The sequence below is a fragment of the Centruroides vittatus genome, unplaced genomic scaffold (genome assembly GCF_030686945.1).
Source record: "Centruroides vittatus isolate TY-2023 unplaced genomic scaffold, ASM3068694v2 scaffold_2569, whole genome shotgun sequence".
NCBI classification, from domain to species: Eukaryota; Metazoa; Arthropoda; class Arachnida; order Scorpiones; family Buthidae; genus Centruroides; species Centruroides vittatus.
The window spans coordinates 1,939,560-1,951,867 of NW_027122690.1; the positions used below are offsets into that span (position 1 = coordinate 1,939,560).

Below are 12,308 nucleotides of genomic sequence, written 5' to 3' on the forward strand. Positions count from 1 at the left end.
GTGCGATTATTCAAAATTTGTTACAATTTGTAATCAAAATAATTACAGTATAAACAATGGAAAACTAATTTTTAAATCAATTTTAATAATATAAAATAAAAAATTATCTACTTAATATAATTTGTTATTAATATCCAACTTTAATACGTACAGTACAGGTGGGAAATCCAGTAGCACTTTTGGAACTTTTTTTTTTTTTTTTTTTAACTCTTTCCGCCCTGTGGGCACTAAGAGGGCCTCTTTCAGTAGGCCCATTATGGGTTCGGCCAGGCCCACAATGGGGCGACCGGATGGTGAGGGACGGGGCCCGACATATCCGAACGGACCACCCCCGAAAAATTCCTGGGGATTATTCGACCCGTTCGGACTCGATCCCGGGTCCCCCAGAGCGGTAGGCTGCCACCTTGACCGCTCGGCCATCCGGCCGGTGCACTTTTGGAACTGATCCTAGTACGGAACTGTTCTTACGAAGCAGTTATATAGAAATTTATATTAATAAAAAACATATGAAATAGTTGTATGTGCTTCTTTCCTAACATAATAATTAATTAACAATTTCACACAATAACACTAAATTTAAAAAAAAAAAGTTCATTTTTACCCTCCCAAGTCCACGCACCCCTGGAAACTTTTTACAGATCCCTTGGCGCTCCATGGAATCTTGGTTAAGAACCACTAGACTAGACGATTCCGTCGGTACAATTGGATTAGATGATTCCTCGGAATTGTTATGTTCTGTCGGAATTGCTGTTGGACTAGACCAATGATTCCCAAATTCTTTCAATTCTCGGCGCCCTTGCTAAATTCAGGTTTTCCCAATGGGCCTAATGCCAAATTCTAACAAGTACAATCTGCGAAATAGCCAATAGCGAGGTTGAGGCCGAAATTTTAAACGCGAAAACCTGTACGTCGGACGTTCAGCGCCGCTTTCCGGTAAGCCTAGAAGTTTGGAAAGTGTAAGCTGCCGACATATGGGGGCAATTAGTTAATTGCTCGTCAGGAAAAACCTAGGGACCGATCGTATGTGGGTGGTGGCGGCAGAGGCAAAGATGACAAGTGTCTTACAATAACCGTTTATTTTAACATCAAATCAACTTACAAAGTAGGCCTACAATACAAGATGCGATCTAGATCGTCTGCGGCAGAAGGCGCTCCGGATGACGGCGATCGGAGAATGCTGTCGGAGTCGTCGGTAAAGCCCCGGGGCAGTCGGGTAGGAGAGTCCGAGGGGTCGATGACGGACGTCGGCAAAGGAGTAGATGGCTGGTTGGAGTACCGTCGTCCATTTCCTGGTAGAAAGCTCCGTCGTCTCCCCTTCTGACCTTGATTCGGGGGTTTTTATACGATTTTCCCTCGAATCTTCCCCTCTTGATTGGTCTTAAGTCCCTTTTTCTTTTTTCGATTGGTCAGTCTACTGTTTCTAAGCAAGACGAAAACCAAGTTCGGCCGGGGACGGCGCCCGGGCGTTGACAGCTACTCGCATAATTTACACTGTTTGCCCCCTCTCGCGGACATCGGGCTGAACCGATCCGCCAAACGTTCTGTGGCTGCCCCCCTTTCGAGACGATCCCGGGCTCATATGGTCTAGCAGGTGTCCTTGACCATCTGTCTCTCTTCTTTCTCCCCTTTTTTGTTAATTGTTTACATCTCGACTCTTGTATACGAGCACCGCGACATTCCCTTCGTCGTTTATTACCGCGTTGTGTTTGTTTTAGAAGAAATGCTTTACAGATGTCCGGTTTATAGCCCGATGCGCGTTCTCGCTCCGATTGACTTTCCGAAATTTTCCGATGTAGCGATCTCGTAAACAATTGAATTCCCGGCGCCATTTTAGGATCTTCACAAAAGTCAATGGAATCATGTTCGACATTCCAAACGTCATTGTCAAACTTCTAGGCTTACAGGAAAGCGGCGCTGAACGTCCGACGTACACGTATTCGTGTTTAAAACTTCGGCCTCAACTTCGCTAATAATTTTTTCAAATTAAAGAGTCAGGACGTTAAGTAAAAGATAAATAAAACAGATATTTAAGATAACAAAAAAAAAAATGTAACTGAACAAATTCAATTAATTATAGTTGCACATGGCACATTTTCTCAAATGTTGGAATCAAACTGGACACAGCCAACCCCATTTCCTTCTCCATATTGTTCCAGTGCAATACTTAGTTTTTATTACAGAGACAGCCGAAAGCCCAGCTTCGCACAAATAAGAAGTCGCAAATGAAATTAAAAATCTCTGAACTTTACCTCTCAGGAGGGGCTGGATATTCATCTTTTACTGATATCCAAAATTCGGTTAATTCCATGCTGCTAAATTTTGTTTTCAACGTATCATCGCAAGACAACTCAATAAGATTCTCTTCTTCTGCAGAAGTCAATTCAGATGGAGTACTGACATTAAATGGATCTCGAATCCACGCAAATTTATCGTTATTATCATTTTGAAAATATTTCTCAAACCAGGTGACAAGCTGTGATAAATGTTCTTCAAAAATCGATTTTATACCTCGAGAGAAATCAACTCCATTGGAGGTCAGAAACTGTTGCAACAAAGGGAAACATTCTTTTCCTCCGTTTTCGTTTATTTTTCTTATCCATAGTTTTAATTTTTTTTATAAAAGCTGAAATTTTCTCAATCGACTTTAAAACCCGTTTTGTCTAGTTAAAACTAGAATTTACTGCTAGTCAAAAATGAATTGGAGTTAAAACTAGTTTTAACAATGACATCCAGTATAAACTAGTTTCAACTAGTTAAAACGCGTTCTAACTAAAAACGGGTTTTGAATGTAACATATAGGCCTATAAAGCGAGTGTGTTTTGTTTGTTCGTTTGCTAGCGGTAATCTCGGAATCAACCGAACTGATTTTTAAATTTTTTTCGATATTTGAAAGCTTATTCCTTTTAGATGGACGTGGGCTATATACTATATTTATATTTAAAAAGGAAAATGCACAAGAACGATGTTTTTACCGCCGTATTTGATTACCGCCGTATCTTATTTTAAACTTGATATTATAGAATTTTAGGGTGGGGCACTCCTCCACGCGGCCGCTGAAATGCGAGCGAAAGCGAATATCGCAATCGCTGCCTTGACCGGCGCCGAGCATGGAGAATAGGTAGTCGTACTGGTTTAACGTAAAACTTTTGTCAGTAGAAGTTAATGCATTTATTATTTATGTTTAACGCACTGGTCGTCCTGCCTCAAACATAACTTGCTTGCAAACGCGACGTCCGCAGGCAAGATGGCGACCGGAACTGTCTCCGTTGGAGTTCCATATTTGGAGGCGAATATTTCGCGAAGGGTCGCGTGTCGGACTTTTCTTTTTACTGATAAATATCGTTAGAATGTCTGACCATCGTACTGGGATACATATTAAACATGCTATAGGACTTAGCGGAGTGCACAGCGTGACTACCTATAGAGCCTGGAAGTAGGCTAATTTCGGGGAACTACATCTAGTGAAGGGTAAATATAGAGATATGGTTCTTTTGAACTTTTTGCTCCTACGGGCATGCTCGCAGTTCTGTTAAGGTCTCAATAGCGTCTTTCGCATCTTAAATTTTATCCGAATGAGCCTTGTGGACGATAAAATAACTAAAAAAGAATGTCGCAATTGTCGCGAAATACACGCCAAAGGATCATTGGAAAGCGTATTAATTTCTGATATACGTAAGCTACCTTATAACCCGGACTCTCACTTCTTCCTGCTGATTTCATCTTCCCTACAAACTCCCAAACCTCATTGACCGATCTGAATCAAATTCCCGCAGATTTACTCTCTTATCATCCTTCTTATAGGGTACCTACGTGAAGGATGGACTACCATAAAACTGGGAATCTTCTCTCCTTCTCTGATTTCTTCCCCTATCCTCAAACTCCCAAACCTTTTGAGCGATCAGAACAAATTTTGCATAGTTACTCTCTGTCACCCTGCGGGAAACACACGTATAACGAAGTCGACTCAACCTCCTCCCCGAGTTTCTGGGCAACAACACTGGGCATTCTTTGCGAGTTTTTCTATAAACGTCGCTATTTACGAGGAGATACTTCCCGCGTAGTCTAAAAGCATTGTAAAAATGTTCTTAAAATTAATTTTTAGACATTTTTGAAATTTACGATTAATAACGACGGTTGTAACAACAACGGCGACTGGTATTTTTAGAAACCCGGGTGTAACAAGCTATTATACTATAAATATACGTGTCTTCATGATTAAACAAAGTACAACACTATTCATTTTATCACTTCCCTTAGATTAACTTTTTATCTTATTATTTCTACTGGTTTTTAAGGTCAATCTTCCATTATCCATACCGACAGTATTTTATTACAAGGACTTTTTAGGAATGTATAGTTTGTGTCCGTTTAAAAAAAAATTTCATGTACAATATGTGTATATATATATATAACACCATTTAAATTAATAAATTCCTATTATTAATTAGAAAAGAAAAAAAAGTGCAGTGACCAGGATTCGAACCTGGGTTATTGCGGCGGCCACAACGCAATGTCCTAACCACTAGACGATCACGCAACTCCGACACGTCTCTAGACCCTTCTTATTCCCTATAAATATCTGAAGTCACTCGAGTGTAACGGCTAGAGCCAAAAAACTATAAAAGTATAAGTTCAATGTAAACAGTAGTCAAACTGGAAATATCATTTAAGCACGTTTAAATTTACCGCCAATAATTCTATAACAATGCATTTAATGTTCTCTGTATTCTCAAACATTCTTCCTTCATTGCCGATTTAATTCAATTTTAATTGTATCCAACGAATGTTTAATAATAAATATGGCACGCGTGCTTTTTATTGCTGGTGACACTGGTTAAAATCAAATTCTGTCATTTTGTAAATTGAATCTAATATAATTGTTATCGCACACAGCCTATATTTTGTTATGTAGGGAGATTGATCATTTCGGTACATTATTCCGCTATTAATCTGCGGAATGTTATTACGAGTATTACTAATAATTTGAAATTAAAAATGATTAGAACTTGTAATTAATGCTTTGAATTCTTAAAAGGCGGGCTACTTAAAATAATTCTGTTTATAAATTACCCGAATATCGGTTTTTGCAACGTTTAAAACGTGGAAATGAATTCTAAGATAAAATTTTCCGTTTCTAAAATCACGAAGATAATACTCAATCATTCTGACCTAATCGGATCCACGGAGAAGAGGAAGCAGTTTTGTAATACAGGAAATTCTCGTTAATTCGAACTCAGATACAGTAGAGCATCGATTATCCGACTTAATTCGGGACTGGGGTTGGTCGGATAACTGAAAAATCGGATAACCGAAAAGTATGAAAAAATACATTATTGGTATAGTGTATTAGACCTGGTCTAAATACTAGCCTCCCTTTCATGGTCGAGCCAGTGCTGCCAGCTAAAACATGCAAAAATTTAACAAAAATAATATTAAAGTAGCCAAGACAACCAAATATTGTAGCGCCACATCACTAGCGGACATTTGAATTTGCCGACTAGAACGCGGTCGGTTAACCGATAAGTTGGTTAATCGGGGTCGGATAATCGATGCTCTACTGTAGTTCGAAATCCCATTAATTCATAACTGTACTTTTGTCCCGGCCGGAGATATAAAACTTTACATATTAAGGAATTAGTTTAGCTCCAATAGGGCTATTTTGAAATTCAAAGCGAAAATTCTGTTTAAATTGTGATAGGCGTACGTCATCTTGTTCGTTTAGATCGAAGCGCCTCCATGCTGTAAGAGAACAATAGACCGAGAATAACTCTAATCTGGTTAATATGGCTTTGCCTTCATACACCTTACACGTGGACTACCCCTTTTTTTTCTTATGTCATAAAATGTAGTTGAGTTTCGGGATTACAAGATTGGGCTACAATTTCGACAAGTAGCGAATTGAGATATTTGTAGGCTACTTACTATCTTTGGACAACCTACTACTTTTTATGCCCTTTAAAAATAATTTAGGCCACATTTCGAAGAATTCTGCTTGACTTTTTATAAAACCTATTTAGCAACTTGTGAGGTTCTCGTGCGACACGCGCTGTTTACCCGCAGTTTATTTATTATTATTAATTTATGAAAGTAGTGTCCTGTATACCATTCGCTTAAAAAATGAATGGGTTAGGTGGCAATTGGAATATTGCATAGAAATATATAAATTTCGGATAATTCGAAGTCGCAATTATTTCATCCTTCGAATTTCGAATTAATGAGGATTTTCTATAATGAGAATTTTTGAAACATCAATGTTTTCATTAACATTTTTATTGTCGTTGAAAAAAATACTCGACTAAAATCTTTTTTATTTGGAAATAGAAACAAAAATGTAGCTTAAAAACGTTTAAAAACTATTATTAAACGATATAAATAAAAACTCAAATGTAAAATTACGTATACAAACCGCATTTAAAAAGGACTTTAAAGAATTCGCCGTTATTAATTGCTAAAAAAAAAGTGCCGTGACCAGGATTCGAACCTGGGTTATTGCGGCCACAACGCAATGTCCTAACCACTAGACGATCACGGCAACTCCGACACGTCTCTAGACTCTTCTTATTCCCTATAAATATCTGAAGTCACTCGAGTGTAACAGAATGAAAAAATACGAAAAGTAGTTTCAACGTGACTCAGTTCGCAGAATACTGCAGATATCGTAGTATTCTGCAGTAGATCACATTTTAACATTTTAGCATCTCCTTGTGGTATTAATATATCAAATAATTTATTTTGGGCTGCAATTTTAGAAAATTGTACACCTATAAATTCCCACTGTCTTTTCTTAATCTCGAGAACGGAGTTAGGTAGACGAAAGATCAAACCAGATATGGAAATCTGAGGCAGGAATCCCCGATTAACTAACTACATAGGAAGTTCCGAAGCAAATCGAAAGTCACGTTATTTCAATTCAAATATCCCCCCCAAAAAAAAGTGTTAGATAGATGACCGACACGACACTATTAAAGGAAAAGTACGATATACAGGGACAAGTCTCTACTGATTTGAGGTTGAGAGCATATATTTCAAATGAAATAAATTTGCTTAAAAATTGCAACCCGGCATTGTGATGATGTCACAATAAATAATTGTTCGTTTCCTTTACGAATGGTCTGCAAGTGAATTTTCACCAGACACAGCTCTTCCGTGGTTTTAGCTGCTGCATGATGCTATTTCTCCACTAATGTGGCTTTGTCATGAGCGCTCTCACAACCACTATAATCCAAAATGTAGAAAGAATGGATAAAACCACTGGTAGCAATGGTAGTTGGTCGTTGGGTTCACACCTGGCCAACGGGCTGGCCACGCGCAGTTTTTCGGATTTTTTCACGTTAGTAATACCTAAATAGGGACCAGTTTTCCATAAAAGTCCTTCCGGGAGGCATCGCTCTCGGCAGATCGCTCACTTTTCGCGTTGCCGTAACCGAATAAACCAGACTAATTCTAATTATCTCTATCTATACTTATATATGTTACAGTCAAAACCCGTTTTTAGTTAGAACGCGTTTTAACTAGTTGAAACTAGTTTATACTGGATGTCTTTGTTAAAACCTGTTTTGTCTAGTTAAAACTAATTTTAACTCAAATTCATTTTTGACTAGCAGTAAATTCTAGTTTTTTTTCTAGTTAATTTACTGCTGTACATGTTTTGATTTTAGATAAAACTAGTTTTAACTTTTAACATTAGTTAAAACTAATTTCAGCTACATAAATATGTTTGGGGGAAATAAATAGAGTTATGTATAGTGATTCGGGGGAAGATGCCTAACATTTTGCTTATGAAGGAAATTATAGCGATAATTTGGAGGCCTCTAACGAAAATATCATATTCTTGAGCATGTTTTTCAAATAAAAGTTTGGAGTATATGAAAAATAATTGTATATTGTGTTTGCAATGACGACTTTTTCACTGTCTGGCATTTTAGGCATCTCACCCTAAGTATCCGGGTGGACGGCCGGATGGCCGAGCGGTAAAGGTGGCAGCCTACCGCTGTGGGGGACCCGGGATCGAATCCGAACGGGTCGAATAATCCCCAGGAATTTTTCGGGGGGTGGTCCGTTCGGATACGTCGGGCCCCGTCCCTCACCACCCGGTCGCCCCATTGTGGGCCTGGCCGAACCCATAATGGGCCTACTGAAAAGAGGCCCTCTTAGTGCCCACAGGGCGGAAAGAGTTAAAAAAAAAAAAAAAAGTATCCGGGTGAGATGCCAAATGCCATTAGGGTAAGATACCAAATATAATTGCATGAAATTAATTTTTGAATATCTTAACCAAATTTAATTTATTGCATATGTACTACAAAGTACTTCGTAGTAAGTATAACAGCGCATCAGGGCCGGATTATCGAATAGGCAAAGTAGACAAATGTCTAGGGCCCGTAATTCGGAGGGGCCCGGCTTCAGTGCAGAAGATTTCATTTCTGTTTCAAAACGAGTTAAAATTATTTAAGAAATTCGATAGGACACAAAAGGCTGTATTTAAGAATTCCTACTAAGCTCCGCCCGGACGGCCGGATGGCCGAGCGTAAAGGTGGCAGCCTACCGCTCTGGGGGACCCGGGATCGAATCCGAACGGGTCGAATAATCCCCAGGAATTTTTCGGGGGTGGTCCGTTCGGATATGTCGGGCCCCGTCCCTCACCACCCGGTCGCCCCATTGTGGACCTGGCCGAACCCATAATGGGCCTACTAAAAAAGGCCCTCTTAGTGCCCACAGGGCGGAAAGAGTTAAAATAAAAAAAAAAAAATAAAAAAAAAAAAAAAAAAAAGGTCAACGGCAACCCGTGCGTCAGAAGTAATGTACGCTACGAGACGCACCATCTAGAAATATTCTTCATATATGGTTATGATTTATTTTCTAAATCTAAACTTATACGTAGCGACATCGCATCTTCGGTATAGCGTTCAAGTTGCTCGAGTGCGAAGATATTACAATTAAATAGTGTTTTATAAAAGAGTTAAAAAGGGTGACACTACGATGTGACTTGGGGTGACACCACGATATCCGCACCGGGTGTCACCCATGCTAGCTACGCTAATGTCACATTATATAAGATTTGTTTAGAAGCAACTTATTTAAATGGGGCCCCAATTTAAATTTTGTCTAGGGCCCGCTAGAGGCTTAATCCGGCCCTGCAGCGCAGTATAAGTATTGTTAAGTTTCTGCCCGTTCTAACGCGCTCTATAGCTAGCTGAAAGCTTTTTTCAGTCCAAAAACCTTTTTGAAAAGTCCTTATATAATTTCTATGCATATCCTGCAATAAAACGAGAAAACAAAAATTTATTAAAAATAGGCATATTGGAATTCAATTAACAAAAAGTAGGCATGTTATTCCAAGAAAAATGTGACATCTTTCCCATTAGACGGGGGGTAAGATGCCTAGTGAAGTCACGTGTTCCAGCGCGTCCGATCGGGATCGGAGGTAGCTCACAATGGAAACTTTAAAACCTTAACTCATCACACATTGTTTTTTGCAATTTTTAATAAATTCTATTTTAACTTTTAGTTTTAAAACGATTCTAGAAACATTTCGCAACAAAAACTTCGTTCTTATCTCGCTTTTATTCTTTTCAGATGTAGAAAATGAGGTAACGGTAGCCAACTACAGCTTTCCGCACTTAATATTGGCCCAACGATTCATCATACAAACACGTGACAATATCTGACGTCACCGTTTGAAAATATCAAAAAGTAGGCATCTTTCCCGCTTACCATCTTACCTCGAATCACTCTATATGTTGCAGTCAAAACCAGTTTTTAGTTAGAACACGTTTAACTAGTTGAAACTAGTTGATACTAGATGTCTTTGTTAAAAGGGGTATGTTGCTTCTCTGCAAGGAGAGGAAAGATTCAAAGCATTCAGCTTTTCAAAAGTATCATATAAGTATGCTAATTTTACCAAAAAATCTTTATAACATTTTCGGCATACTTGTGGTCTTCCTCTTTAAATAAAATGGATTGTAGTGAGTGTGGTTTATAAAGTATAGCGGTACAATACTTGTGTTTTCTATTCCTAATTATAAATTATTAGTTAAAAGTGAAAATAAAATAGATTTATGAACAGACACGTTGCCTTAAAATGAATTATTCTGTAAAAAATTAATATTGTAAGATAATGAGATGGAATTATGAATAAAATAAAACATAAGGGACTTAAAATTTATGATCTGTGACAGTTAATAATATATATAGAATTATTTAGGTTTAATGTTCGTTTCTGTACCACTCATTATAATGTACCGTACTTAACGGTATTTTCCACTTCATAGTTGTTTCCATTCCTTATGTTACCTGCCGGACCGGCGTACCTGTGCACTTCGGTCGAAAAATAGCACTATATATACAAATATATATACATAGATGTTTTTCAAACTTATCCAATTATGTCTGCTCTATAAATTTATAATTATAAACTAAATATTGGACACAGTATTGGGTTCTAAATTGTGTATTTTTGCCTGTTTGGTAAGAGGGAAAAGTAGTTAAGGCTTATACCCCATCGCTCAATGAATCCAGAATTAAATTTGATTTAGTTTTATTCGTGCACGGCAACGCGACATACAGACGATCTGCCGAGTGGGGAATGAGTCCCGGGAGATCTTTTAAGTGAAACTAGCCTCTAATTTAGGTGTTGCTGACTTAAAGAAAACTCGAAAAATGCCACGTGGCCAGCCCGTTAGGCAGGCGGGAACCCACGATCGGCCACCGGTTGGCAGGAATCGAATTCAGTCAGACAACCTAAAAAATTTTCTATGGCGATCTGTCTCGTATACACAGTGTATGTCAGGCTACGTCCTTCACACCCAGCCACCTGACCAAACCCATAATGGGTTTACTAAAAAGGTCATATTAACGTCCCATGTCGGAAGAAGTTAAAAAGAAAAATAAAGATAAAATAAGTAAAATTCTAAAACGGTAAAATATAAAATAAATTTACTGCAATTATAAATTAATTTTAAAAATTTATTAAGTATAATTATAAATACAACAAATTCGAGCTTAACTTTATTTTACTTTCTAAAATACGTTAATAATTTTTGTGTGTGACATCACAGTAGACATGTGTCGCATGTATTTTTCAAGATGGCTGCCGAGAAGGATGGTATTCAGAAGGAGGACGAAAATAATGTCGAACCTGTACAAGACGATGTAATGGAAAATGGTTTCGAAGACGAACCCGATTTTGCTGATCCGGAAGGATTCGTTGAAGACATATCAGACGAAGGTTTGTTTTTATAAAAATCCGCTTTAATATGCAATATTGTACAACCGTGATTAGGGTTAAGTTTGTCAACGTGCTACTATCTTATTGAATTAAGTGTTAAATGTGGAATATGTGTTATTAATTTTAGCATTTGTGAATTCGTCAAATATTACGTAAAAGTCATTTTGTTTTTATAAAATATGAAGCATTTTAAAGTATTTTTTAAAATACTTTTAAAAGTGTTTTATATTGTGGTCCTCGCGAGGTTATTCAATATGTGTATTGTATACACTTAAAGAATGTTTGACTTCGAGATGCTTTGAATATTTAAATAATAGAAATAAAGAAAAAATAAAGATAATTTTATTTGTTTAAATTATTTAAAAAATAAGGAAATGTAAGGTAATGAATAAATTATTATACTTTAAATGTTTATTAATAATTTTTAAATAAATTAATATGATACTTGATTTATTGCTACATAATCCGACTTTATTGATTACATGTATGAGTAAGCAATAGAGATATCAACAAAAAGCTATTTCTATATTAGCCTACAAATTTTTAATTTTAAATATTGGCTTAAAAAAAACTTGGAGAATAAATATGGGTTAAGCTGCTTTACTCGTTACTGTTGGTTCTTTAAATCGAGGTTTCCCGATAGGATCGATGAAAGTTTGAGGGGGTCGCTAAAACTTTGCAGGTATGAAACAATTATTTAAAAATTTTACATATTTTTTTTTGCTCTTAATAAATGTTGAAAGATGTCTTTTAAAAATTAAGAGGCTTTGGCATATATCTTATAGGTATTTATGGGCTAATTTGTGTTATTGTTCATTGACCAGAAAAGATATTCATCAGCTATGGTTGCATGGTAAGCAGGAGTTGTGGGTTCAAGTCCACTCTGGAGCAATTTTTTTCTTTCAGATTATTTTGAATTATTTATTTAATTCCAGTTATTAAATTTGATATATGATAAGTTTATTGCCCACCTTTAGTTCAGATTATGTAACATTTTTATACAGTAATACCTCAGTTTTCATTGACTTTGGTTATCGTCAGTTTCGGTTTCATTGATTTTTTTCTGTGAAAAATTTGTCTCAGA

General features: G+C 37.0%; 1 protein-coding gene and 1 non-coding gene across 2 annotated transcripts in view; one reads left to right on the forward strand and one right to left on the reverse strand.

Annotated features, from left to right (window-relative positions):
• Window positions 1-6,460: 6,460 nt before the first annotated feature.
• Window positions 6,461-6,532, reverse strand: TRNAH-GUG (transfer RNA histidin (anticodon GUG)). The gene has a single exon. It is a non-coding gene; the product is annotated as a tRNA-His (tRNA).
• Window positions 6,533-11,071: 4,539 nt separating this feature from the next.
• The window catches only part of eIF3b (eukaryotic translation initiation factor 3 subunit b), a 33,578-nt gene continuing 32,341 nt past the window's right edge, over window positions 11,072-12,308 (forward strand). Inside the window, exon 1 of the mRNA XM_067285460.1 lies at window positions 11,072-11,224. Coding sequence (XP_067141561.1) covers window positions 11,083-11,224 — 142 coding nt within the window. The 5' untranslated portion in view covers window positions 11,072-11,082. The remainder of the gene's footprint in view (window positions 11,225-12,308) is intronic.